This window comes from Neurospora crassa, linkage group V (genome assembly GCF_000182925.2).
Source record: "Neurospora crassa OR74A linkage group V, whole genome shotgun sequence".
Lineage (NCBI taxonomy): Eukaryota > Fungi > Ascomycota > Sordariomycetes > Sordariales > Sordariaceae > Neurospora > Neurospora crassa.
In genome coordinates this window covers 4,214,969-4,240,786 of record NC_026505.1, presented here as the reverse complement: position 1 = coordinate 4,240,786, position 25,818 = coordinate 4,214,969, and the positions used below count along the sequence as shown (strand labels likewise).

General features: G+C 47.6%; 5 protein-coding genes across 5 annotated transcripts; 3 read left to right on the top strand and 2 right to left on the bottom strand.

The window, feature by feature from the left end:
- The first annotated feature begins 5,814 nt into the window (after positions 1 to 5,814).
- On the top strand, positions 5,815 to 11,252 carry NCU06678 (exonuclease Kem1). The gene is made up of 4 exons (XM_955832.3): positions 5,815 to 6,384; positions 6,470 to 6,563; positions 6,632 to 6,938; positions 6,998 to 11,252. The coding sequence occupies exons 1-4, from the start codon at positions 6,380 to 6,382 to the stop codon at positions 10,942 to 10,944; spliced, it is 4,353 nt and encodes a 1,450-aa protein (XP_960925.3). The 5' UTR covers positions 5,815 to 6,379; the 3' UTR covers positions 10,945 to 11,252.
- Positions 11,253 to 11,277: 25 nt separating this feature from the next.
- NCU06677 (microsomal signal peptidase subunit) lies at positions 11,278 to 12,585 on the bottom strand. Its single transcript, XM_955831.2, has 3 exons — positions 12,175 to 12,585; positions 11,814 to 12,107; positions 11,278 to 11,744 (listed from the first exon to the last, which is right to left on the bottom strand). Exons 1-3 carry the CDS (start codon positions 12,318 to 12,320, stop codon positions 11,501 to 11,503), a joined length of 684 nt encoding a protein of 227 aa, XP_960924.1. The 5' UTR covers positions 12,321 to 12,585; the 3' UTR covers positions 11,278 to 11,500.
- A 212-nt stretch (positions 12,586 to 12,797) lies between these two features.
- Positions 12,798 to 16,343, top strand: NCU06676 (hypothetical protein). Its single transcript, XM_011396388.1, has 5 exons — positions 12,798 to 13,127; positions 13,273 to 13,977; positions 14,028 to 14,624; positions 14,676 to 14,919; positions 14,978 to 16,343. Exons 1-5 carry the CDS (start codon positions 13,032 to 13,034, stop codon positions 15,961 to 15,963), a joined length of 2,628 nt encoding a protein of 875 aa, XP_011394690.1. The 5' UTR covers positions 12,798 to 13,031; the 3' UTR covers positions 15,964 to 16,343.
- Positions 16,344 to 18,086: 1,743 nt separating this feature from the next.
- Positions 18,087 to 21,095, top strand: NCU06675 (hypothetical protein). The gene is made up of 3 exons (XM_955829.3): positions 18,087 to 18,710; positions 18,773 to 18,909; positions 18,997 to 21,095. Exons 1-3 carry the CDS (start codon positions 18,645 to 18,647, stop codon positions 20,843 to 20,845), a joined length of 2,052 nt encoding a protein of 683 aa, XP_960922.3. The 5' UTR covers positions 18,087 to 18,644; the 3' UTR covers positions 20,846 to 21,095.
- On the bottom strand, positions 19,794 to 22,999 carry NCU06674 (hypothetical protein). The gene is made up of 2 exons (XM_955828.2): positions 22,367 to 22,999; positions 19,794 to 22,262 (listed from the first exon to the last, which is right to left on the bottom strand). Exons 1-2 carry the CDS (start codon positions 22,591 to 22,593, stop codon positions 21,665 to 21,667), a joined length of 825 nt encoding a protein of 274 aa, XP_960921.1. The 5' UTR covers positions 22,594 to 22,999; the 3' UTR covers positions 19,794 to 21,664.
- Positions 23,000 to 25,818: the final 2,819 nt, after the last annotated feature.

The following is a 25,818-nucleotide window of genomic DNA, read 5'->3' as shown; positions in this document are numbered from 1 at the left end:
GTTATTACTTTACTATTACTATTAATTTAAGGCCCTAGTAGTATACTTACATACATTTATTTATATTTTCTTTATCTTTCCCGCGTTTATATTGAATTCTCCCTATCTATTAAAAAATAATTCTTATTAAAATATCGGGCGGAGGCTTATTTTCTGCAACTCCCAATATAAATAATATTTATATAAATATTTTTTTTCTCTAAATACTATTATTTCAATTATAGTACTAATTATTTTATTTTACAACCCCCTAACCCGCTTAATAATTCTAATACTACTACTAATTTTCTACCGACCCTCTCGTAAAAGTAACTTTTAACTCTATTAGCGAATTTGCCGCCGGGTTAGTAAATTTAAATCCCGGGTGCCTTAATAAATATATTAAGTACCTAAAACTAGCCGCAATTGTAGATATTTTTCTAAGGCGGCTAAATATTATAATCGGAGGGGTAATATTAAATATAAACTTAAATGCTTTAATTTAGAGGCTAAACGTATAATACGGGTCCTTCTAATAAAAGTTTAGCGCAAATATAACCCTTAGGCGATTAGATTAGTACTACGGATCTTACTAATACAAATACTATAAGTATTTTATTTATATTAAATATTATTTTCTTAATATTAATTTTTTATAAGCCTCCGAGTTTAGTAAGGTTAGAGGCGTTAGAAAGGGTAAGAGAAAGTAGAATAAAGATAAGGAGGTTGCTCCTAGGAAGTATATTAAAGATGTCGGGTTTATATTAGAGATTAATATTAATATTTATATTAGTAATGTTCCTACAATTAAAGGATGTAAAGATATTACTAAGTATAAGTTCTTCTAAAAGAAAATAACCGTATATTAGGCGAGAGTACGATCTATATAATACTTATATATGATAATCTATATTGGTAACCTAAATGCTAAATGTAACAAAATTTACGCTATTGTTACTAAGAAGCTTATAGAGCCGCACAAGAGCTTTGCCTATAATAAGGCTATTAATAAATAGGATAATAATTTCTAATAATAGCGCTTCTATATTCTTAAAAAGGCTAAAGATATTATTATATATTTTAATAGGCAAGATGAGAACTTCAAAAAATTTAGGTATTAAAAAGTTATCGAATAGTAGTTCTATACTCGTTGGGAGAGCCTAGGTAGTATTAAAGAGTTCCAGTAGGTATTCTACTAGTTTAAAGGTTTCGATATCCGAGCGTTTATACCTAAAGCTTAGAAATAGGTTTATAGTATATTGTAATTAATATTACTATAAAATATTTTTGCTAATAGGATTTTATTAGGCGTCTACGTCCAGGTTATAACTATAATTAAATTGTAGGACTATAATACTAATATAAAGTACTGTACTTACTTCCTTAAATAATATATTTATAATAATAAGGAACTTTATAATTATTAGGAGGAGATTATAGAGGATTGGAATAAAGATAATAGACCGAAATAGAAGGACTTCGCTATCCTTAAACCGACTAAATCGATAAAGAAAAAGGTAAGTAGTAAATACTCCTTTTTAACTAACCTAAACAATAAGCCGCGCTAAAACTTCGTTCCTCCTAATATAAAGTATAAAGGGGATATATTTAGTATTTAAGTTAGTATAGGGAGTTAGGAGAATATAAGCGAGAATAATAAGGGTATTAATGATAATATCGACTACTAACTTAATTAGGAGTTAAATAAGGAGGAGGCTACCGAACTTAAAGGATGATTAAAAGGTATACTAGCGATTTATATAAAATACAACGAGACTATTTGAACAAATTGTAATATAAAATTATCCTTTTTCCTTTTTTTTTATTTAAAATATTAATATATTTTTATTTCTAAGGCTCGGGATTTCATTATTATAGGTTTTAGGGTATTAGGTTAATAAGTATTAGCAAAGAGGATTATATAGATACTTAATATTTATATTTCTTTTATTCTTTTATAAAGTATTTTACGATCCCTTTTATATAATACCGACGAATAATACGGGACGAAGGAACGAGGGACGAAATTATAATATTAATTCCAACTTTATATTTAATTAATATATTATTAGGTTTTACACTTTATATTATTAATATATATTTAATTATAGAATTAATATTTTATATAATAAGGTATAATATTAAACGTAGGTAATTAATATATCTCTAAACATTTTAATATTAGTCTTCTAGTATTATTATTTATCTTTAGTAATTTCTATTAGTTCCTATTATATTAATAAAAGTATAAAATCTTCTAAGTATTTATTTTTACAATTCTCCTTCCTACTACAATTAAAGGTGACAGGAATATTAATAATATAGCGCTAGTAAGATCTCCCAGATATTTCCTAACTTAATATTATATTAAGATTTTAATTTGAGAATAATCTAAAATTTCTACGGTAATAGTAAACGGGAAGTGGTATATATAGCGCGTTACCTATTCCCATTATATTTAAATTTCTATAAGATATTCCCGCTCCTACTTTACAATATCTAATTTCTACCCCTATACTATATTTTTCTTCCTTCTACATCCTACTAACCGTTATATTTCTACATTGAAAGATTTATATTACTATTCTTAATTAATTCTATTATTATATTATATTATTATACTACCCTACGATATTATTTTATTAATACGCCGGTCTTCTATTTCTATAAATACTAATAGTTAAATATAAATAACGTTATTTTTATTTTAGGGTTATACGAAAATAATTAATACGTACCCGCTAATATATATATAATAGGAAGAGAATTTAGTTGCTAATATAGTAGAAAAGCTACCCCTACTGCGGCTACGGCTCTACGCAAACCTCAAAGTAGGCTTCTCGGTAGTAAGAATAAGAATAAATTTCGAATTACCGCTAGTATCGCTACTATCCCTCCCCTGCTTTAGGATATTGCTTAGGTTCCTACTATTTAGGTTCCTCCTAATATTAAAGTTCCTACTACTATTACTATTACCCCTAAAAATACGAAGTTACGTAAAGGCCCTAGTAGACCCCCTAGTAATAAGAATAAAAATAAGTTTCGAGTTGGAGGTATTAGTACTTCTACTACGGGGTAGGATAAAATTACCGCCGTTCTTCCTATTTATATCCCTAAATAGAAGAATATAGTTGGAGACGTTACTTTGGATACCGCCGATGCTATAGCTAGTAAAGGCTCTTATTTGAATAATTATTACAAATTATTCTTTTAATAATTTAAAGCGGCTAATGAGAGTAACGATTTAAGTAAGGGCCCAATATTCATAATATTTACTAGTAATATTGTAGGAGTTTTAAGTATAAATAAAAAAAAGTTTTTATATAATATAAAAAAGGAATAGGAAAAATATTGTAATAAATAGCTAGATATAGCTCGCCTCCTACGTTATTCGGCCGCCGAAATACGGGTTATTAACTGCAATAGAAATATATTATTATTTAGGGTTAAGTTTATTAAAAACGACGATTTTTTAGAAATTTTACTATATATTAGTAAATTTGTTTTAATATAATTAAAGACGTATAAGGTTTCTTGCCTACCCTATACTACTGTTATTATTAATAACCTTTATAATTTGAAATTTAAAGTTATTATAACCCCTTAGGTTATTATTACTCCTATTCTTATTAAATGTAAGTGTAGCCGCCTTCCTAAGGCTAAGAGAGAATTAGAATATTAGTTTCTACTTCTATATATATTTTCGGTTCCTTCTATTATAATTATTCTTATATATAGATAATTATTAGAGAATATATTGGACTATAGTATATTAATTAAAGAATAAACCTATACTTTTAGTATTAAAGTTAATTAGGGTAGTGATATTAAGTCTAATAATAGTAGATATAGAAAGCGGAAGAGACGTTACATTGGAATTAGAGAAAATAAATACAAATAGTATCCTTATAACGCTAATAATTATAAATAACCTCTTTATAATACTAATAATAATAGTAAGATTTTATTAGGCGGTAATATTACAGTAAATAAAAATAACCTTCTTGGTTATATTATTCCGTTGGGCGGTGATGTTCCTAGCTCCTTAGACTTTATCCCCGACTATGCTATTCCGCTGGGGGTTTTTGCTTTAAGTTTTAATTTTACTATATTTATAGAGGTATTGGTAATTATTTAGTCCTTTGATGAGTTGGAGGAGATTTTTGAGCCCCCTCCCCCTAATGCTATTATATTTATAATTATTTAGTCCCCTAATAAGTTAGAGGAGATCTTGGAACCTCTTGACTTTTATAAGTATAAGGGAGAGTGTAAAGTAGTTAATTAGATTACTAATTGTAGATATAACTTTATTAAGTTCGAGGGCGAAGTTTGGGTTTTTGATTTGATATAAATAGAGTTCGTAGAGCATTATTATTATAGGGTTAATATAGATAATTTTAACGGCCTCTACGAACTACGGATTCTAGATTGATATTTTGTTAATACTTCCTTAAACCCGATGAAGAATATTAAAGAGGTTAGAAATTGGACTTTAAAAGATAGTTGTGGCTAGTATAGAATGCCTTCGCCTGGGTTCGAATTCCCAATAGAATACCTCGATAAGTTTTATCTCTCTAGGGAGGAATAGTTCCAGAGGATGTTCGTTGCTAATGGTTAGTATAAGTAAAGCTTGTAATTATATGCGTATTGGGCTATAGTACCCCTCGATCTTCCTTAGGTTATTTTTTTTTTCTTTTTTTTTTTTTTCTTTTTTTATATTATTATCCTTAGGTTATTATTTACAACTAGTTTCATGTGTTGTCTTTATTTAGAGCCGGAATTAAAGTTTTTTATTTTTTTTTCGTTATACTTTCTTATTGTTATATTTATATTAAGGAATATATATTTTATACTATTATATCGAAATAGTCCTAAAGGAGGCGTATTTGGGGTAGCCTGAGGTGAATATTCTTATTGGCTACCTATACGGTACCCGTACTCTAATTTTCTTATATACCTAGGTTAGAGTTTTAATTTACAATTATTAGAAAGGGAATAATAGGAATTACTTCTATAAAGAATACCCGCCACTTAGGTAGCTTAGATAAGTAATTTAATATAGCGCTTTCTCCCCTACTACCTACCTCTATCAATATAAGTGTAATATTGATTGAAAATTGCTGTGAAATAATTGTAAGGCTTTTGTTACTTAGAATAGATATTAATTGTTGAATAAATAAATATAATTAAACAATTATTATATTAATAAGAATATTAGCTTGCAATTAGCAATTTAAGTGAGTATATTTATTATGTTGTATATTTTGTAGTTCGGGTCGTATTGTTGTGGTACAGTTCGCTGTTGTCGTACTTTTGTGCGCTGTTGAACGGTTAATTCCGTTTTGTATACAATACCGCGTTAATAGTCGTTGTACTATTAATTAAAACTACGTATTGTAAAATAAAACCAACTTCAATACAACAATATTCAATTATCTAGTAGATTACAGTAAGAAACAATATTGTGTAAGGATGTTGTAGCCCACAACCCCTGCTCAAGCGTTTTATACTATAAAGGCCTGCTACGCCCACTTTTGTCAGACCCCCCATTCCCTCCAGGGCAGTTCCGTTCCGCTCGTCGAGGGCGGAGGCTCGCTTGAGGTTCGTTACCTTGAGGTTCAGTAGTAGCTGGTGCGGGGAGAGAGCTGACAGTGACAGCCGGGAGCCTGATGAGGTGGCGGAGCGCTCACTACTGGCCTGGCCTGGCCGGGCCGAGCGCTAGTACCTAGCTCTAGAGGTACCTCTACCTCTACGACCGACGCTCACGCCGCCCCCAGGCACACAGTCAACCCGCGTGGGGCAACGGAGGCCAACTAGAAACTGCAGTGTGTCACAGCCTGAACACCTAGCCAGCCCGGAGCCCAGGACCCGACACCTTCTCCGTCCCATCCACACCTCTGACGGACCTTCCACTTTTGTTTCTCTTGCGGTTCCATCTCGTAGACATCACCCACTTCTTCCTTTACCTCCGTCTATCTCGAACATAGGCCGCCAACGTCCTAGGCCACTCCTCGGATTCTCAACCTTTCCGCTTTTCTTAGCACTATAGTAGCTTCTTTTCCCGATTGGCGCTGTCGGTTGCTCCAAGGACACTCCTCTTCTTCCCTTCCATAGACAGCATCTTCAGTCTTGGACCTTGCTGCTTCGTCCCCCCTCGGTTTATTGCACCATTGCGATCCCTGGAGGCTTCGCTATCTAGAAACCCGGCCATTATTATTCAGTGCCGGCATTTGAACGACCAGCTTGACGCCTCTCCTTCGCCCCCTGACAGCAGTAACTAAGTAGACTCCCCGTCTGCGACATCTCCTGCGACCGCTCAGCGCGCCCCAATTTCAGACCTCCTTCGCAAACTTCTAGTAGTGTACACATCTAGTCCGGCACCACAGGCCACTTAGTCAACATGGGGTATATGACTCCCACATCAAAGCTCCTCCCTCGCCGTATACGCGCGCGTTGTTCAGGCGTGTGGCTAATACCCCCTCTTGTCCAGTGTTCCCAAGTTCTTCAGATGGCTCTCGGAGCGGTATCCCGCCATTTCTCAGCTCATCGCCGAGAACCGTATCCCCGAGTTCGACTGCCTTTATGTTCGCTGCTCCCTCCCGAGGCCTGATGGCTGTCTTGCGTTACTTGCCTAGCTAACCGGTTTGCTCAGTTGGACATGAACGGTATCATCCACAACTGTACCCATAAGGACACGAGCGATGTACAATTTCGCATGACAGAGGAGGAGATGTTCATTGCTATATTCAACTACATCGAACATCTCTTCGGGAAAATCAAGCCCAAAAAGCTTTTCTTTATGGCTATAGATGGCGTTGCCCCTCGCGCAAAGATGAACCAACAGCGTGCTCGTCGTTTTCGTACCGCGCTGGACAATGAGAAGGCTAGAGATAAGGCGATTCGTGAGGGCAAGGAATTGCCCAAAGAAGAACCTTTCGACAGTAACTGCATCACACCTGGTATGTCTGGCGCTGGTGCCCGCTTGAATGTTTTCCCCGGAGGCTAACTAGCTGCATAGGAACCGAATTCATGGCCAAGCTCTCGCAACAGCTGAGATATTTCATCCATAAAAAGGTCTCGGAAGACAGGGACTGGCAACAGCCCGAGATTGTCTTGTCTGGACACGAGGTCCCTGGTGAGGGTGAGCACAAGATCATGGAGTACATCCGCAATGCGCGCGCTCAACTCGACTATGACGCGAACGTCCGTCACTGTTTGTATGGCCTCGACGCCGATCTGATCATGCTTGGCCTCCTCAGCCATGACCCTCACTTCTGCCTTCTGCGCGAGGAAGTTACCTTTGGCCGCGGCCCGTCTAAGCATAAGGCAAAGGGACTGGAGGAGCAAAACTTCTATTTGATGCATCTCTGCATAGTCCGCGAGTACCTGGAGCTGGAGTTCCAGGATCTCAAGAAACCTGGAGCCATGTCTTTTCCATTCGATATGGAAAAAGTTATTGACGACTTCATTCTTATGGCATTCTTTGTCGGAAACGACTTCCTTCCCAACCTTCCGCGGCTTCACATCAATGAAGGCGCTCTTTCGCTCATGTTTAGGATCTACAAAGAAATTCTTCCGCGCGGCGACGGATATATCAACGAGGGCGGTAAGGTCAACCTCCAGAGACTCGGCCTGCTTCTGGAAGAACTCGGCAAGGAGGAGTATCGCTTTTTCGAACATGAACATGAGGATCAAAGCTGGCTTCGGGCCAAGAAGATGCTTGAAGATAACGAGGCAGAGACAGCAAAGGCAAAGACCAAGGGCAAGCTCATCGTCACCACGAACCAGAAGAATCTCTGGAAGCAGAAGATCAGGAAATTCCTTATGAATAGGAGCACTAATACGCTTGACCTCGGTACCGAGTTGAAGGCCGAGGACCGCAAGTTTGTCCAAGACTTGGCTGATACTGCTCACATTCCTTGGGCAACTAAGGAAGATGACGAGGGACACCGCCACCTAATCCTGTCCTTCCCCGAGAGAGACGACGAGTCGGAAGAGGACGAGGAAGCCCAGTCAGCCGTTCTCCGTATCATCAAGAAGTACGACAACGCCCAAGTCCTGGATTTAACTGCGGCCGACTCGAAGGCTGCCATGGAGGTTAAATACCAGCAAAAGTTCCAAGAGTGGAAAGACAAGTACTATGCCGAGAAGTTTGAGGATTGGACCCCAGAGAACAAGGAGGACGAACTCCGCAAGTTGACGGAGAATTACGTCCAGGGTCTTCAATGGGTGCTCTACTACTACTACCGTGGTATTGCTTCTTGGCCCTGGTTCTATCGCTACCACTACGCTCCCCTGATTTCCGATGTCATGAAAGGCCTGAAAGCCGACCTTAATTTCAAGATGGGTCAGCCGTTCAAGCCATACGAGCAGCTGATGGGTGTCTTGCCAGACCGCAGCAAAAAGATCGTGCCGACAGCATATTGGGATCTTATGACAAACCCCAATTCTCCCATCATCGACTTCTACCCAAGAGACTTTGAGCTTGACATGAATGGCAAGAAGATGGATTGGGAAGCCGTTGTCAAGATTCCCTTCATTGACGAGAAGCGGCTGCTTGCAGCAATGGGCCCCAAGAACGAACTTCTCTCGGACGTTGAGAAGTCGAGGAACGATTTTGGCGTCGCACTCAAGTTCACTTATTCCGATTCGGTAGACTTTGAATACCCTTCCTCCCTTGTCGGAATCTTCCCGCCCATTCCCCACTGCCACTGTATCGAGAACATTTTCGATCTTCCGCCCGTGGAGGGACTGGAATATCGTGTTGGCTTGACCGACGGTGCTCTGCTGAACGAATCGGCGCTGGCCGGATTCCCTTCCCTCGCTACACTGCCATACACCGCCTCCCTTGGGTACCATGGCGTCAACGTGTTCCAGTCGGAGAGTCGCAATCAGAGCATGGTCGTCAATATCCTGGATACGGAGAAGCGCACCAACGTCGAGGAAGCGAAGCGCAAGCTTGGAAAGCGCTGCTTCGTTGGCTACCCTTTCCTTCAGGAGGCTAAAATCGTTGGCGTGTCAGACGAACTTTTTGATTATCATTTGGCAGAAGACGGTAGCGGACAGGTGGTATCGCGCAATCATTCCACACGGGACATCGAGCAATGGGGCAAGACGGCTCACAGAATCGAGAACTTCTACAGCAAACGGCTAGGTATACTGATAGGTCAGGTGGAGTCGTTGGTCCACGTCCACATGCTCAAGGGCCTGATCAAAACTGATGAAGGCGCTACTATCAAGGAGTACGGCCCGATTCCCGGCATGGAGACGGACTATGCCGCACAGATCATCGTCGACGAGGTTGTCAACGAGGATGAACGTTTCATCGAGAGGGCTGCCTTGCCACTTGAAGAAGAATTTCCCATCAAGTCCGTTGGATTTTTCTTGGGCGAATTCAACTATGGCCGCCCAGTTGAAGTTGAAGGTTACAGCAACAACAAGCTTGTCGTCTGGCTTGCCGCCTTGAAAGAGCGGGAACCGGATTTCGCTCGCCAGATTATATTGGACGCACAACGGGACAACCATTATCTCCCGTCATACATGGTTGCCAAGGATTTAGGCCTCCACTCGCTTGCTTTGAGCAAGATCACGTCTTCATACTACATCACAACACTTGGCGGCTTGCGGGTCAACCTGGGCCTTAACCTCAAGTTCGAGGGCAAGAAGCAGAAGGTGCTTGGCTATTCCCGCAAGTCAGAAACCGGTTGGGAGTTCAGTATGGCTGCTAGGACGATGCTCGTTGAGTACATGACTAAGTTTCCAGATTTCTTTGCTGCCGTTAAACAGCATCCCTCTAGCGCCGAGCTGACTGAGACGGATCTCTGGCCCGAGCCGGCTGTTGCCTCGGCCAGAGTGAAGGAGATCGGTGCTTGGTTGAAGACACTTAAGACCAGCCAGATGGAGCGAGTTCCGCTCGACGCAGAGCAGCTTGATTCTGATGTCGTCATGAGACTCGCTGCTGAAGCCGACAGGCTGCAGCTCGGACAACTAGCTGCGGCGAACAAGAAGATGCCCAACGTTCCTCGCAATGCTCTGCTGCGACCTCGTGACGCGGAACATCGTCTTGGAAACCAACACTTTAGCCTGGGTGATCGTGTCGTTTATGTCGCTGAGGTTGGCAAGGTTCCCATCGCCTACCGTGGAACTGTGGTGGGTATCAGCCGTGTCCCGACGGCCAAGTTACTGGATGTGGTCTTCGATGTTACTTTCATGAGTGGGACCACTCTCGGTGAACGGTGCCCTCCTTTCCGTGGCCAGACGGTGCCATCCCACACGTGCCTCAACCTTACCAACCGCCAAATCGTTGTTGGCTCCAAGGCAGCCATGGCTAGACAGCCTACCAATCCTTCGGTTACCACACTGACGGCTCACGGTGGTTACGGGATGCAGGCTAATGGCAAACAATACCGCGACGCACCCCAACCTCCTCCTCTGCAAGGGACCTGGCGCGGTGCTATTCACGGCAATGGTCGTGGTCGTGGTGGTCGTGGTGGTCGTGGAGGCTATCAGTCGCCTCACCAGCAGAATGGTCCTCAGCAAGGTGAGAACCAGCACAGCAACCTCGCCTACCGCCAGGCTCCCAATGGCCCAAGCAGTCAGCAGCCCCAGCGACAGCCGTATGGACCCGACCCCGGCTTTAAGGGTTCTCCTAGTCCCGGTTCCCCTCAAGGCACTCGTGGGGGACGTGGCGGTAACTTCAGGGGTAATTTCCGCGGTCGCGGTGGCAAGCCAGGAGGTGCTGATCAGTCGGCACCTGCCCTCGCTAACGTCAGTGGTACTTTCAATGGTGCAGCGCAACAGCAGGCTTCGCCAGCTCCCGGCGCGTACTCTGCGGTTCCTCCTCCCGCCAGCCTCGATTCGCCTAGGGGTGGCCGTGGTGGCCGTGGACGTGGCGGTCGGGGTAGGGGTGAAGGACGTGGTCGTGGTGGTGCTGGTCGCGGTGGTAGGGGCAGCGGTTCACAGTAGTTGCGCCCCTAGGCACAAGCGGCTTGATTAGCATAAAACACTACGTGTTGAACGTATGGGACATTGTGTATTTGCATATACTTGCGAAATGTCGAACTTCAGTTGTTTTTACTCCGTGTGGATGAATTGGAGTAGGTTCACAGCGGGTCTCATAGCACATGGTGTATTGCGAAACACCTATCAAGGAACATAGCGGAGTCTACCTTTCAAGTTTGGTGTACATATGTATAGCGTAAACAAAGATTACATGGCCTATGTTTTGCGTTTCTCCTTGCCTGACCTTGCAACTGCCATGGGATTTTAACGTGCTTGTCCTTCGACATTAAAGAGACGTGCAAATAAAGGCAAGAGCAGGGTATTGTTACCTCGTCGAAGAACGTCCAGGCCCTGGTTTATTTTGGATACGGTACACGCTTCCTGTTCCCCATTTAGTTGACCCCTCCCCCTCCTTCTTCAAGGCGCATGGTTGGCGTTATCATAATTTTATTACGCTTTCTTCTCTATATAGTCATCCTAATTTCTCGTCCCTCCCTCCATCTCACCTATCATGTCACCGCTACCGGGCGCCCGCCGACGCCGGCTTCTTCTCCTTAATCGCAGGCAGCTTGAAGCGCTTGCTCACCCCGTTCTTCAGAGCCTTCCAGTACCCGTAGTCGACGTCCTGGTCCCAGGTGAGTAGACCAACCCACGGCTGGACGTTGTAGTGCAAACGGAGGGTGACATTGTCGGTCATGGCGAGCTTTCCGGAGGGGTGGGTGATTTTGTACTTGTGGCGTTGGTTTTTGAGTGAGAGTTTGCCGCTATTGTTGGAGGGACAGAGTTAGTAACAAGTCACAGAAGAGATATGTGTTAGGTAGGTAGTTGCTTACCGGTTAGGATCGATACTCTTCCCGCCCGCGCTCTTCCGCAGCTTCTTCATGGCCACAGGACCAATGTTGGCCAGGTGGTCGGCACTGGGGGAGGTGATGATGGTGTCCCAGATCACGGCCTCGTTGGTTGCGTTCGTCTTTGCGTGGTCGGCGGCTGGCCACTCAGCGGTTACGTAAACGAAGACTTGCTTGGTGTTCCATGTGAAGAGCGAGGAGAGGTCGGCGTCGAGGGAGAAGTTGATGACGGCGTATTCTTCCTTTTTGCTGCTGTAGTAGTGCGGTCGGCCTCGGACACTATTGAGATTTGGCAGTTAGTTAGCAGCGGATTTGCATGATGGGAGGTGCAAGCATTGCGACTCACACTTGGACACTGGTTGTCTTGAGGGTTCGAACAATGGGCGCCCGTTCGGTAAGAAAGTCGGAGGCGGCGATGAAGGCCGCGACTACAAAGGCGACAGTTGTGAAAAAGCCAAATACATTCTGTAGCCTGACTACTGATGTATACATGGTGGGCGATATGTTGTCTTGAAAGCTTGGGGTTCAAGATGCTCTCCAAGGGAGGGGATAGCCAGGGCCCCGTTAACGTCGATATAAACACAGGTCTTTTTTCCAATGCCACCTGGAGTACCTCACCAGCGGGTCCAGGTTATTTCGGCGGAAAAGGTTGGCAGGTGGTGCTGTTGTTATTGTCATCAACGGCGGGTTTTGGCCAGCTTGAATGTACTTCGACTAGGGAAGGGCACCTTGACGGGCTGTCGATAAGGCCAGATCGTGATGATCATGCTGCTGCTGCTGCTTCTGGGTTAGGGTTACATATGCGTCAGCAGGAAACTGCATGAGACGGCAGCATGTACGTACATATGCTGTGCTGAGCGCGGGCCCGACCCCCGAACGCACAGACCAGATCAAGTGGAATCCTCCGATTCGATCCCTGGGGGTTCCCCAGGTGGAACCAACCTTCCCTTTAGCTTCCCTCGGGACAGAGCGACACACTGACTGAAGTCGCAGCCTGTGATGTAACGAGCCGGTTGCACTTCACACTGACCCAAACCATCTGCAAACCATCAATCGCAACAAAGTCCACCACTCCAACGAGCCACCGACACGTCAAGAAACGAGAAATAGCGGATCTATCTCTGCCTCCCCAACCTCCGCCCCCCCGGTTCCTTTTGTATTGTGGCATGATCTCAATGAATGCCATGTATCTAAGCTGCCAAAATGGGTGCGAGCGACTCTAAGCTAGTATTCAAGAAGGGCATCTTCCGCCTCTCTGAAGAACGACACATCCCCGCCGATGATACCTACTGGACATCAGTCAGTATTGCCTAGTCCATTGTCCTTGATACCCAGCTGTCGCGTCCGGTCGTCTACACCTACATACATGTTATGTTCATGAACCTGTCCTCACCCACATCTAGCGGTAATCGGGGCTAACCGTGGTGCTTTCGGTTGTTTGTAGTTCTGGGAGTTGCCCGAAACCTCGGAAGATGTCTTCAGTCTATTTGCCCCTGCCGACGTTCGCCGAACCCGAGACAATGCCTTGGAGAATCTGGAGACGTTGATATTAGCCGTGACATCGCGACTCTTTGTGCTCCGCCACCACCCCTCGTTCCCCGATCCCGAGATCGCTCCCGACAGTCATGCTCTCAACTGCATCCGAGTCCTCACCCGCATCCTCCCGTTTCTCTACGAGAAAGAGTCGCTCCAAGCCTGGGAGGAGAACTTCTTCTGGGCCCGCCGTCGCAAACGCACCAGGACGTCTCTAATAGCCAACGAAGTGCTCTTCGACGAGTCGCAAGAGGTCCAGCCTAGACCGCCCGAAGAGTTCGAGGACGCAAAGCCGCTAGCCGAGGAGCTTATCGACACCCTTATCGATTTGCTGTTCTTCTCCGACCTGACGGTACCAAGACAACCACATGGCAGTCCCAAGGTCAGCTATTCGATCTGGCAGAGCGGCGTGGGCTGTGCGACATCGATACCGACGACTAAAGAGCATGAGAGTAACCGATGTGAGATCCTGCGGTTGCTCTTGACCCTGACGAGCCAAAGCATGTATATGTCGCCGAGTGTCTTGCCGCTGAAGGGAGCCCGGGCCCTCACCCACATATGCACGTGTCCAGACAAGCAAGTGGTTCTCTCAGTCTTGTGCTCGCTTCTGAACACGGCAAGTTACCATATCCGTCGCGCAAGTCATACATACTAACCATGTGCTAGACACTCAAGTATAACCCTGCCACCTGGCGCGTGCCGTACAACACTCTAGTTTTCAAGGATCCAAAACAAATTCTCGTCACATACACCCTACAATTTCTCTTGGTGGTTCTGCTCTATCCTGTCCCAGAGGAGCCAGGAGTTCTGACCCCCAAGAACTTCTACCGTCACTTTGCTGGCAGACTCCATCGGCCCCAAGATTTCCAGTTCATCGTGGATGGCATGACGCGGATACTGCATCAACCACTCCAGGCCAATGCTTCCTATATCCCAGGGGCACAGAACTCAGTTCGGTTCGCGCCCGAGACCATCATGCTATTCTGGGAACTGACCCAGTGCAATAAACGCTTCCGCTCTTTCATGATCGACACGGAACGAGCACATGACTTTGTAATTTTCGTTTTGTTCTATGCGCTCGAATACAAGGGCGACGCATCGAAGCAGGGCGTGGTGAGGATGTGTGCTTTCCTGCTCCAGACTCTCAGCGCAGAGAAGAACTTCGGCATCAACCTCAACAAAATGTTTGAGGCCCAAGAGACGCTTCCCCCGGCTATCCGGATTACTGGCTTCAGGGGAACCTATGCAGACTTCCTAATCCAAGTGAGTCTCCCCAAGCACACGTTTGGGACTCTGATTCTAACCAGCCGCTAGTCTATATATAATCTCATCACCAAGAGTCAGGGGAAGCTGACCGTTATTTATCCTGCGCTCCTGGCTGTTATTAATAACATATCCGCTTACCTCGAGGGACTCAGCGGATCTACCTGCACCAGACTCATCCAACTCTATAACTCAATGTCATCCCCTTCGTTCCTGATGGCGAATGACACGAACCATAATCTACTAAGATCATTGTTAGAGTCCATCAATGCGATTGTGGAGCATCAGTACAAGAGTAAGTCACACTATCACTGGGGCGTTGGTTGACTTGTGTTCTGATAAATTCACCGCAGAGAACCCTCACTTCATATACGCCATAATTAGGAATAGAAAGCGATTCGAAGCCCTGCGCTCTTTCACACTGGAAAGTGGCCAGGAGGAGATAGAGAGACGTAACCGAAAAAGGAAGGAGGCTGCGGCCTCCAATGATCCATTGGAGACTAACTCGACGAGGAGCTCGTTGGAAAGTCTGCGGAGCCCCACAACGTCTATCACGCAGGTTCCTACGCTCCATGATGTTCCCGAGGATGGAGCATTCGCCGTAGGTGACGATGACGACAGCGATAATGAGCAACGGCCTACCCCGTCTCCCTCAAGCCATAGCGAGAATCCGTCCCGTGCATCTTCTGTAGAGCCCCATGCGGATGGCAGTGGTGTACCTAGACAGCTTCGAGGCATGTCGGAAAAGGCCAGGGGTAAGATGCCGGCAGGACCGCGCTTCTCTCGGCAAAACAGCACAACCAGCTTGAGCGGGTACTCTATATCCGGCCAGTCCCAGACCGGGGCCTTTGAGCCAACCGCAGAATGGATTGATAGTTGGCTTCCAGAGTTGCCGCTTCATACCATCTTGACGCTGATCAATCAGCTCACGGCGCTGCTACCTCGCCAATCCATTGCTACAGACTCGCCCACGCCGGCAGTTTTACAGAGGATCCAGGAGATCCAACTTGTTGGTGTGGATGCCTCGCCTGTACGGGTTCACATGTTTGAATGGTCGCCAATGGCGCTGGGATGGTACGAGTCCCTGCTTTGGGGGTTCGTCTTTGCCAGCGAAATGCAGGTTGCCAGAGGCACTGTGGGCATCTGGAACACGACCAACATCAAGCTCTTCCACGTACAACAGACGGCAGCACAGGGCCCATCGCTGACTTCCCCACGTGGAGCCGTGGACGCGGTTGGAAGCAACATTGTATCTCGCATCGGAGCTATCAACCTCCGGGGGGCTGCAGGTCCAGCTGTTCCTCCAGGAGGAGCCCAGGCCCCGCGACGGATCGGCTAGAAGAATCTGTGGTGATGGGTTTCAGCTTGGTTTGTTGGCTGTTGTGCATGATTCTTGGAAGGGAAATAGGAGGAACACAAATTGCAGTCATTGGTTTTGTTTGTGGCTGAGGTGCCATTGTGGCGACAAAATGACCGGCGTCGTGTGGCGGCGATCGATTACACCACAAGTGAGCGGCCTTCTCGGGCTGTTGGGTAACATGCCTGAGGGTGGAGTATTGAGGATGTGATACGAGGAGGTTTCAAGAACTGCAAAAGGACGATGGGCGAACATAGGTCCAAGGGAGGCCGCCCACAGATCTGCTCGACCAGGTACAGTTGATAGAACAGCTACAGAAATACGTAGATAACAAAATAATGAGCTTCAAGATCATCCGTAAGCCACATTGTTGGCCCATCGCTCTACCAAGAGGGTGGCGAGTGCAGACGGACGCCTTGCTTACATCGATGTCGTGTAGCATAGAAAACATAATATCAATTGGGCGGGTGGGTGTGTAACATACGCAATGCGTCTGGTTCGAATTTGGTTGATGATAGCAAGACCAGTCGCTTTACCCTCATCTCAAAGTCCCCACATGTTGTCAAGCGGTGATGTGACATGTACCGCGGTTACTTGATGCTTGGTTCAAGTGCGCTCAGTCTTCGCTATTAACTAGGTTTTGTCCCTCTCTCGGCCTTCCTCCCCCCAGTGCAACAGAACCTCGGTGTTTTTTTTTTCTTTTTTTTTTTTTCTTTGCTTTTAAAGGACAGAAGTGAAGAACCCCAAACTTTCCCCGGCAGGTACAAACCCAAGACAACATAGGTAGTGGCGCACTGCTATTGCATCCCATCCCATCGTCAAACGGTCAAATTGCTGATCAATTTCCCGTTCAGAAACCCTGCAAAGGTTCACAAGGTAGAGGTAGGGATCTTGATGCAAGGACTCGTCAGCACCGCCACTGTTTCATGACTTCCAAGGCACGGCTCATGTGGCTGCTGCCGCGGCAAATTGGGGAAACCGGCCAATTGGGGGTAGAAGGCCTTGAGTTCTATTGTGCAAGGGTGGTGCTCTAGCCACAGATAGGCGGCAGGGTGGTAGGGCGGGTGGTTGTGAGATCGCCAGGGTGCGGTGCGTTTTTGCGCGGCGCGCGTCAAGTGAAAGTCCAACGGTTCGTGGGGATAATGACGATGGACGCCTATTGGTCTTGTGGAAGGGACATCAATGGGGGACTATTCACCTATCTAGTGAAGTCTAGAATTCCATGTAGATGTGGATATGCGACAGACCAAGTCCCTTTGTCCCATGATTTGAGGATTTGGCATCGTCCATTTCCTAAGAGACTTCGAGACCGTCTTTCTCTTTTCTGTCTGTCTCCTCTTATTATATCGCCCTTCCTCTCGCATTGCAGGCTTGTGACCTTGTCGTCAGTTTGGACACCCACCCCCCCCTCCCCCATCAAGCTAAACAGGCCCAACCCCCGGGCCTTACCCGACCTAGTCCGACCCCTTAAATATGACTACGGTATCATACCCACGCGATATAGCGCGCATTGCTGCCGTCCTTTCATTGTACCGGATGCCAGATCCTGGGTTCCTTCGTAGGGTTTCCTCCGAATGGCCAGGCTAAGCCAAAGCAAAGACACGCGCATGTCGGCAACTGAAGTTTCCCGGTTAGGTTGTGCAAAAAAGAAAGGAAAAAGAAAGAAGTCTGTAATGCGATAGGTAACAGGGAAATATGGACCCCCGGGAGGGGGGGGGGACAAGCACCTACATCGTAGTTAGACCTAACCAGGTGCTTGCCACAAACAACAGAGGCCAAAACTACAATAGCAATAATCCGACAACTGTACATCCAGCATACAGGAGACAAAGTGGAATGCGGGTAGGTAGTGTACATTGCGTACCCGAGGGAAGTGCACACATACATCATAATACACTAGAATGGCTTGGGAAAATGCCTGTCAACGTACCCTCCTCGTTTCCGGTGTTCTGGTTTTCTGGCGCTATTACTTTTGAGGCGCACATGCTGAATGGCTGCTGGCTGCAGGCAGTAGAATTATCTCCGCCAAGTACCCATGTACACAGTTGTATTAGTCGACTTTGCATAAGCGCAGCAACAAATAGGTACTTTTTCTCTTGGCTTGCCTTTTGGATGACCTGACAAAGGTGCGCCAACGGCTTTACGGCTTTCTTCGAGTCCGCATGCACGTCCTGAAATATCCTTTTCTGTACTTACAAACTAGGAAAGGGGAGGAAGAGGAGGAGGAGAGAGAAAGGGGGGGGGGGGGGCCTCTACGGCACTATACCTACCTCCTCCCTCCTCTGTACCGACCACATCTACCTACCTACCTACCTAGTCCCCTACATCTTCCTAATTTTCTCCAGTCTATACCCAGAACTCCAGCTGGTGGCTGAAGATTTCTTTCGTTCTGTTATTATTTAATCCTTCCTTCCCCTCTTACATATATCCATATCTCGTTGAGGAACCGCTGCGTGTCTAGGTGGCACTGAAACTTTCACTTCTCACCTTGTTTTGTTATTTACCGTTGAACACTTTCGATCGATTTTTCGATTGTCGTCTTCGTTAAATCGTCACATTTGTGATTCACTGACACAAAACTATCTTCACATTCTCTCATACGAGAGCTTTAATACTGCATAACAAGCTCATTGGAAACGAGACATAATATAGCGGGATCCACGATGGCGGATCCAAGCAGTGATGTCCAAGTTGCCCCGGATGAGGAAGTGAAGGCTTATAAGATTCATGTGAGTACATATAGCTCAACTCGTCTTTATGCTGAGACATATGGCTAATCCGCAATCATCAGATCCCGACCAAGCATCTTGACCTCACCAGACAGAAGCTCGAGCTTACTCGTCTTCCCCACGAAGGCTCCAGCTCAGGTAACAGGTCTAAAGATTGGTGGGAGCCGAAGCCGATCGTGGAACCGCTCATTGATTTTTGGTATGCACAACACCGACGCCAGATGGCATATTTGGTCATGGGTTTAGGGGCAGCAGGACACTAGACTAACATGTAACTCCTGCATAGGCTCGAGAGATACTCCTGGCGCGAAGCGGAAAGCACGCTCAACAGCACCCTCCCCCAGTTCCGCACCACCATCACCCTTCCGAATCTCGGCAACGCCGCCCTCCGAGTCCATTTCATCCACGCCCGCTCTCCACACCCCGAGGCCGTGCCTCTCCTCCTGGTCCCTCCGTTCCCCTTCACCAACCTGTCCCTGGGGCACCTCATCAAGCCTCTCACAGATCCTGATGCGGCATCAGAAGATGGCACTTCTCCGAGACAGCAAGCCTTCCATCTCGTCATCCCCTCCCTCCCCGGTCTCGGTCTAAGCGACGCCCTCCCAGCCAACGTCCCCCCCATCCCCGCCTCCGCCACGATCCTCGACACTCTGATGCGCCGCCTTGGCTACGCCCAGTACCTCGTCACTGGTTCCGGACCGGGCCACCTCTCGCCGGCTGCCATCGACTTCCGGGTAGTCAACAGGCTGGCCACGCACCACACCAAGTCGTGCGTGGGCGCGCACCTGATTGCTCCCCCCCTCAAAGCGCCAACGAGAAACGAGCAAGGTACCGGGGCGTGGGTTAAGTGGAAGGTGGCCAAGATGTTGAAGAAGGAGAAGTGGGGATATAAAGGGGAGGATTGGGGGGCTTGGGCGGCGGGGAACAATGGCAACGGGGGGAAGACGACCAATAAGGAAAAGAGGAAGTTGGGCCTGAACGCTCTCGGTGGTGGCGACGGTGGTCTCGCAGAGGACCCCAACACGCTGGCTTACGCGCTGTGCGACTCCCCTACCGGCATGCTCGTCTTCGTGCTGAGGGGGTTGCGTGCCTTGGGGTTGGATGAAAAAGCCTTGTCCTCGCCATTTTTCACGCATGAGAAGATCATTACGCTGACAAACATGTTGTGGTTACCCGGTCCGGAGACGGCCATGAGGTACTGGGCGCATTGCGCGGCCTATCCTGAGGATGACGGTGAAAAAAGTAGCGCGAGCAAATTGAGCGGGAAGAAGCCCAAGGTCGCGATAACAGTCTTCACGGGCACGGGGAGCAACGGCGGTAGATCTCCAGCAGCAGGACAGGATTCCACCGAAACGACAACAGCCACAGCTGCTGCAGGAGCATCAAGCGACGCTCTCCCCACCCTCAACAAGCAAGTCCCTTTGTCCCGCGCCCAAGCCGCTGCCCGCTCAGCCGAACAACACACCTACGTCTGCCCGGCATGGGGCAATTCCGTCTATGACGTCGTCTTCCAAGAGCGCGTCTCAGGACACGCTGAAGGATTGCTAGCTTTCACGCGGCCCGAGATCATTGTCGCTGGCGTGAAGGGGCTGGCGAAGGAAGTGTTGGCGCGGGATTCGCGACTAAAGACAGCAAAGTCCGAGAGCTCCCATCAGCAGGAGCCTTCGAAAGAACAGCAACAACTACAGCCACAACAAACCACTGCCGTTGGTGGGTCCTCACTAACATCCTTCCCTTCGCCTTCGTCAACAGAACATGGTCCCGCCGGGCCTCTCGCCCCTCTGGACAAAGTCGTTGTCGTCCCCGCTTCTCCCGTCGATGAGAACGTGATTAGCAGCAGCGGTAACCCCTCCAGCGGGAATAATAACAATGGACTCAAAAAACCACCCTCTGTGGTAGTAGCCATCGCCCCAGGAACCTCCACGATCCTCGAAGAAGCGGAAGATAGTGACGAGGAGAAGAATCGTGGTAGATCGACGAAACCGGAAAAGGGCAAAGCGGTCGCTGCTGCTAGTGTGCCGCCACCACCGTCGAACAACAACCCTAACCTGCTAAACCTGCCGACGAGGAATCAGTCGGAGGGCGAGAGTCCGGAAACGCTGGTAAATACGCCGAGCCCAGCGCCGAGTCCTTAGGGTGGACGAGGGGGTGCGTTGGCGGTGATAAGGGGGTGAAGCACAAGGGGGGCGAGGAAGGAAAGGTGGAAAGGTTCTAATGATGTGATTTGGGTATTCATGTAAAACGGGGATTGGGCTTAGATGGATTCTCTTCAACAACCACACTTTTTGATAAGCGGACAATTTCAGGAACGCCTTTTTGTTAATTATGCTGATCCATTTCTGTGTTTGAGTGCTCAAATGATACCATGGGGAAAGTGACAATGAGAGGAAGGGAAATCGAAGCAGAACTTCAGGTTTGGGTGAATCGACACAAAGACTCTGTACTACCTACCAACCATCCATACAGAGAGCGATGCAAAGTGAAATGACCCCACACACCTACGATGGGTAATCGAGTAGACGGGGTCTCGTCATACCCTCATAGTAATAATCGGCATATCGAAAGCTTGGAAGAAGACTTTTAGGACTGATAAAAAACGATAAAGATAAAATAAGAAACAAATGGGTATCTTGGATCAATGGTTCTCTTCTCGCTAAGAAGATGCACCCCAAAACGGAAACCCGCATCATTGACTGACTGAATATCAACGTGCCGCTTTTTGAAAATGAAGAGCCACACAGACCGTTCTCAGCGCCAGACCTTAGCTAAGATACAATGGAAAAACCTCGAAGACTGCAGAAGAAATCCCGTCAAAGTAAAGTAGTGGTGATCACAGACTCTGCTGCATCGCGCTACTGCTATCTCTATTCGACATAGGAAGAAAGCTCCACTGGTTGAAGAAGCGCGGGTGAGAAAACAAACGTCAAGTCCTGAGGAGAACATACCAGCAGAAATCAGCAATCCGGCCTCCTTCGCTTCTCAAACAGCCACTTGTTGGTCAGCGTAACACTCGACACATTCGACCGCTTTCCAGACGCCGGGGTCGGCGTGGCCGGACCTTCGCCAAACACACTGCTGCCTGTGCTAGAACCAAAAGCGCTGCTGCTGATGCTCGATCCAAAGGGGTTGCTCATCGTGCTGGCGCCGAGCGGGCTGAAAGCGTTCACCGCAAACTGCTTGTTCCCTTGCATAACCTTCTGAAACAGAGGGCTGACGGGCGAAGGCGAGTACGGCTCGCTGAGGGTAATTTCCGAGCTAGCGTTTTTGGTCATCGACAGCGCAGAGCCGCCCGTTCTCATGCTAGCCGGCGTTCCTGCCATTGATGGCGTCCGGGAATACTTGGGAGGTGTGCTGATGGCGGTGGCCCCTGAGGTCGCTTTCGCGGTCGGTGGCAGTCCGAGAAGCTTCCTTTGGGAAGGCGTCAGGGGAATGTCGGCAAAATCATCTGCCGGGCGGAAGAGCGGAAGTAATGCTACAACGATGTTGACCAGAGGCACCAGGAGGAGAGCGGCGTAGATCCAGCTACCGTAGCTTTTCCAGCTCAAGGTGAGGCTAACACATCAACGGTCAGCACTGGCGGTACCATCTATTGTACGGTCGTCCCCAAGACAAGTTCAGTTCTTGGGATGAGACGGTTGGGGGGAAAGGTTGCGTACAAATCCACGCGGAAGTAAGGATGCAAAATTGCCCGTAGACCCTCGATGAGGAAGAGTGCCAAAGAGTTGTATGCAATCTGCCTCACGTTCTCTTCGCCAAAGACAGTCCTTCTTCGCCGTTTCTCCAATTCGGCCAGTAGAGGATGCCTCCAGTTGCCGGGACTCGCTTGGACCGTGGCGGCGGGGGCGGTTTGCCTGACCGGAGTCAGGACAGTTGTCGTCGCCATGGTCGAGTTGAAGAATCAGGTTGAAGTATAGAGGGTGATCGTGAAGAAAGTTGAAAGATGTCGATGATGTACTGGGTGGCCGGAGAGCGCTCTTCGTTCTTTGATGGGGTTGATAGGTCTATCCGTATCGTCACTGATTTTGTCGATGATGTCGACCAATTTTGCGACCGTACTGCAGCCGATCGATTGAGCTGCTTTTGTAACCTATAAGTCGTTCTCGCTGTCGATGATGATTAATAACAGATGAATGGCCGTCGCCGTGGGTGCACACGGAGGTTGAGCTCGCCAGTGGCTGGGTTCCGGGCGTCTTCTGTTGTCGTCAGTCGCAAGTCAGAGGAAAAACTGATACCCGAGTCGCGCGCCGCGAAAGTTGAGGTCAACAACTCGACCCGAACCCAGGTGTCGCGGGACAGTTCAGAGTGGGACTTCAAATGTGCCAGTGGTAGCTTGGCAAACAAGCTTTCAGGCGCCGGGCAGGCAAGACCCAAGCTTGTTGCCGGCCACTGCCGGACCCAGCACCAAGCAGAAACTCGGCTTATAGGGTTAGGGTTGAGCACTGGGCCAGCTGCTCAGCTCCAGTCGGGGATCCACCATCCCCACGAACCATCACGAACCTCGTCACAAGTCGACTTGATATTCGCGACAACATCGAGAACTTGTTGACACTTCACTCATTCATCTACACAACAGGGGTTGAACGAAAACGCGTCGAGTCTCGCAAAAACTGTAACAATCTTTTTTTCCTCTTACCTGAGTCTGGTTTTCCGCGCGAACAAGCGCATTCTCTTTCCGTTCGGTGAATCCTGCTTTATCAGCTCATCAGTTCATGTCGACGTGAGATCCCGTCCCCTTCATTGACCCTTCTTTCCTTGGACTCCCCCCGGCTCATTCTTCTCTGCTCAGAAGCTTACTCCTCTGAGAGCAAGCTGTGTCTGCTCTGATGAATTCGTGCAAAAATACCTCGTAATGTTCTCAGTCTTCTCCTCCAATTGCCTGGAAAGATATATCACTTTGACTTGCGCATAACAGACCAACAGCACGTATACCGCGCAATCCTATGATGGGGTTTGAACAATTCGAGTCGCATCCTGTTCTACGAGTGTTCCATCTATCACGATTAGCTTGAGAAAGTGTCGCAAGATAGTTGTCGACAATCAAGGCTGGCATATCAGACTCACTTGACACAGGCTGACTGCCGATTGGCATCATCGCACTGTTGCTTACAGCCTGCTGCTTTCTCCTTATCCGTCATCCAGCTCAGTTTGAACTTCATCATCTTGTCCCTGTTTCTATGTCAGCCAAGATATCGTTGAGCTGTCCGGTTAATTGGCCCTGTGACTGGCCCAGTCAATGCCAGACGCAATCTGCAAGAGGGGACGGCAGTCGATGGTAGCGATGCCCAACCCGTTCGATCGCATTTGAGCTAGAAACAACTCTACAGCCATTCTATCAGAAGGGTTTGCACATTTTATCTTATGATCCGGGGCCCCGCCATTCCCAGGATTACCGATCTGGCAATCCGCCTGACAGGCTATAGACACCGCAGTCCATCTGTCTCTGGTGTTACTGGCAACAGGGATGCGGTGCGATTCATTTACACGTGGCTTCTCCGGACTCAGGAACTCGGTGCGAACTTTGGGGGAATAAAATACCTCCGTCGACACAAGCTGCCATCTGGAAAGGATGCACAATGACTGGTTAGGGCAGATATAGATATGAGGTAGTAAGAGCAGTGATACGGTGTACCTGAATTACCCAAGCAAGGGAGACAACCTGCAATAGGCATCGGTCAACTCGATGAACTTCAAGATGAAGATCTTACTGCGATCTTTCATCATATAGGCTGGCGGGAGGCACACGCCATCTGTCAGGTAAGCATAGAGAACACTCTTTCTCTTCCGGTAATAAACGGGGCATGGGACGAACAAGAAGGCCTGGAAACTCTCAGTCAACGCAAAAGACAACGGCCAGCACTGGGCGACCGATTCACACAACACAACATCAACACAGAAAATTCCCATCCAGACACACATTAATTCATGCGCACGCATTCCCGTCCCTTCTGCGCCATTCGTCCTTTTCTGCTGCCCCTGCCCTTCCTTATTGCCTGCCCTCCCCGGACCGGCACAGATAACGTGCTGACCAGACTAAAAGCCAGAGTGATGGAGATTTCCCTTAGCGCAATTTGGTCGTGGAGGTTGGGTACTGTGAAAATGAACGGGGGTGGAGGTTGGCTAGGATCCGGGAATGCGACGGATGAGGGCGTTCGGATGGTGCCTGTAAACTTCGTGGCTGGCAGGATTCGGATGGGACTGACTTTGTGAGAAGCATTGAATGGGACTTTTGATTACCATGGGAAGAGGAACCGCAGCTTAGTAGTGCGCCGTTCACCATTCCTATAGCAAACAATGAGAAATCTCTGTGTTCCCGACAGATTCGAGATTCAGTGTTTTAAGTGGATGTCCACCTGGTCGCGGGATGCCAGCAGTTCCCGAGTTGGGTGCCCTTGGCTGTATAAATCTGGCTTCTCTCAGTGGCTGCCTTTGGCTGCATTCTGCTTCCAAGGTACTTCTCGAAGCCAGCGAGCTGCAGCCGGAAAAGGGGTACCGCATGGAAGGCTCGGAAAGGCCGCATGCAGAAAAAGCTTGAAGGAACCACGGCAGCGCGGGCATCCACACAAAGGGACGCGAGATGCGTTGCTCGGGATATGACTGGTGCATATCGTCGCATGGGGTCATGCATAGAGCATGCACACAAGAAGGTCGGTTATGGAGTCAACCGGAAATAATTCAATGCAACACATATATGATATGGCTCCCAGAGTAACCACTGAGCAACCACTGGTGGCTTTCAGTTGTCAGACTATTCACAATCGTCACCGCTCGCGGGCACTCTCCATCGTGGACTCGGGAAGATAAGCACAAATTTCGGAGGGCGAGCTTTGAGTGAGCACAGGTTCCCTGGTCTTTGGTCAGGCATCTTCGGTATCTGGCGGATCAAGTTTTTTGTTCCAGTCCAGGTCGAACCCTCGACAACCTTTTTTCCAGTGGGTTTTTCTGACGTTCCTGCGCGGTTCCTGACCCCATCCTGGCCTGGCTCATCCAAGACGAATAAACGTGGACTCCAAAGCGGAATGTCAACGGCGGATTGAGAGAGACACCAACAACTTTGTAGGGCTGTGAACAGCTACTGGGAACTGTTTTGATGACCATGAGAACGCATGAA

Bases quoted from the DNA above. Each gene is read 5' to 3' on its own strand.
- NCU06678 (XM_955832.3), top strand. The intron at 6,564-6,631 runs GTTCGCTGCTCC...CGGTTTGCTCAG, and splicing joins CCGAGTTCGACTGCCTTTAT to TTGGACATGAACGGTATCAT. The intron at 6,939-6,997 runs GTATGTCTGGCG...CTAGCTGCATAG, and splicing joins CAGTAACTGCATCACACCTG to GAACCGAATTCATGGCCAAG.
- NCU06674 (XM_955828.2), bottom strand. From the start codon at position 22,593: ATGGCGACGACAACTGTCCTGACTCCGGTCAGGCAAACCGCCCCCGCC. The intron at 22,263-22,366 runs GTACGCAACCTT...TTGATGTGTTAG, and splicing joins CCTTACTTCCGCGTGGATTT to CCTCACCTTGAGCTGGAAAA.
- NCU06677 (XM_955831.2), bottom strand. From the start codon at position 12,320: ATGTATACATCAGTAGTCAGGCTACAGAATGTATTTGGCTTTTTCACA. The intron at 12,108-12,174 runs GTGAGTCGCAAT...AAATCTCAATAG, and splicing joins AAGACAACCAGTGTCCAAGT to TGTCCGAGGCCGACCGCACT. The intron at 11,745-11,813 runs GTAAGCAACTAC...CTCCAACAATAG, and splicing joins AAGAGTATCGATCCTAACCG to CGGCAAACTCTCACTCAAAA.
- NCU06675 (XM_955829.3), top strand. From the start codon at position 18,645: ATGGCGGATCCAAGCAGTGATGTCCAAGTTGCCCCGGATGAGGAAGTG. The intron at 18,711-18,772 runs GTGAGTACATAT...CGCAATCATCAG, and splicing joins TGAAGGCTTATAAGATTCAT to ATCCCGACCAAGCATCTTGA. The intron at 18,910-18,996 runs GTATGCACAACA...ACTCCTGCATAG, and splicing joins GAACCGCTCATTGATTTTTG to GCTCGAGAGATACTCCTGGC.
- NCU06676 (XM_011396388.1), top strand. From the start codon at position 13,032: ATGGGTGCGAGCGACTCTAAGCTAGTATTCAAGAAGGGCATCTTCCGC. The intron at 13,128-13,272 runs GTCAGTATTGCC...GGTTGTTTGTAG, and splicing joins ATGATACCTACTGGACATCA to TTCTGGGAGTTGCCCGAAAC. The intron at 14,625-14,675 runs GTGAGTCTCCCC...ACCAGCCGCTAG, and splicing joins ATGCAGACTTCCTAATCCAA to TCTATATATAATCTCATCAC.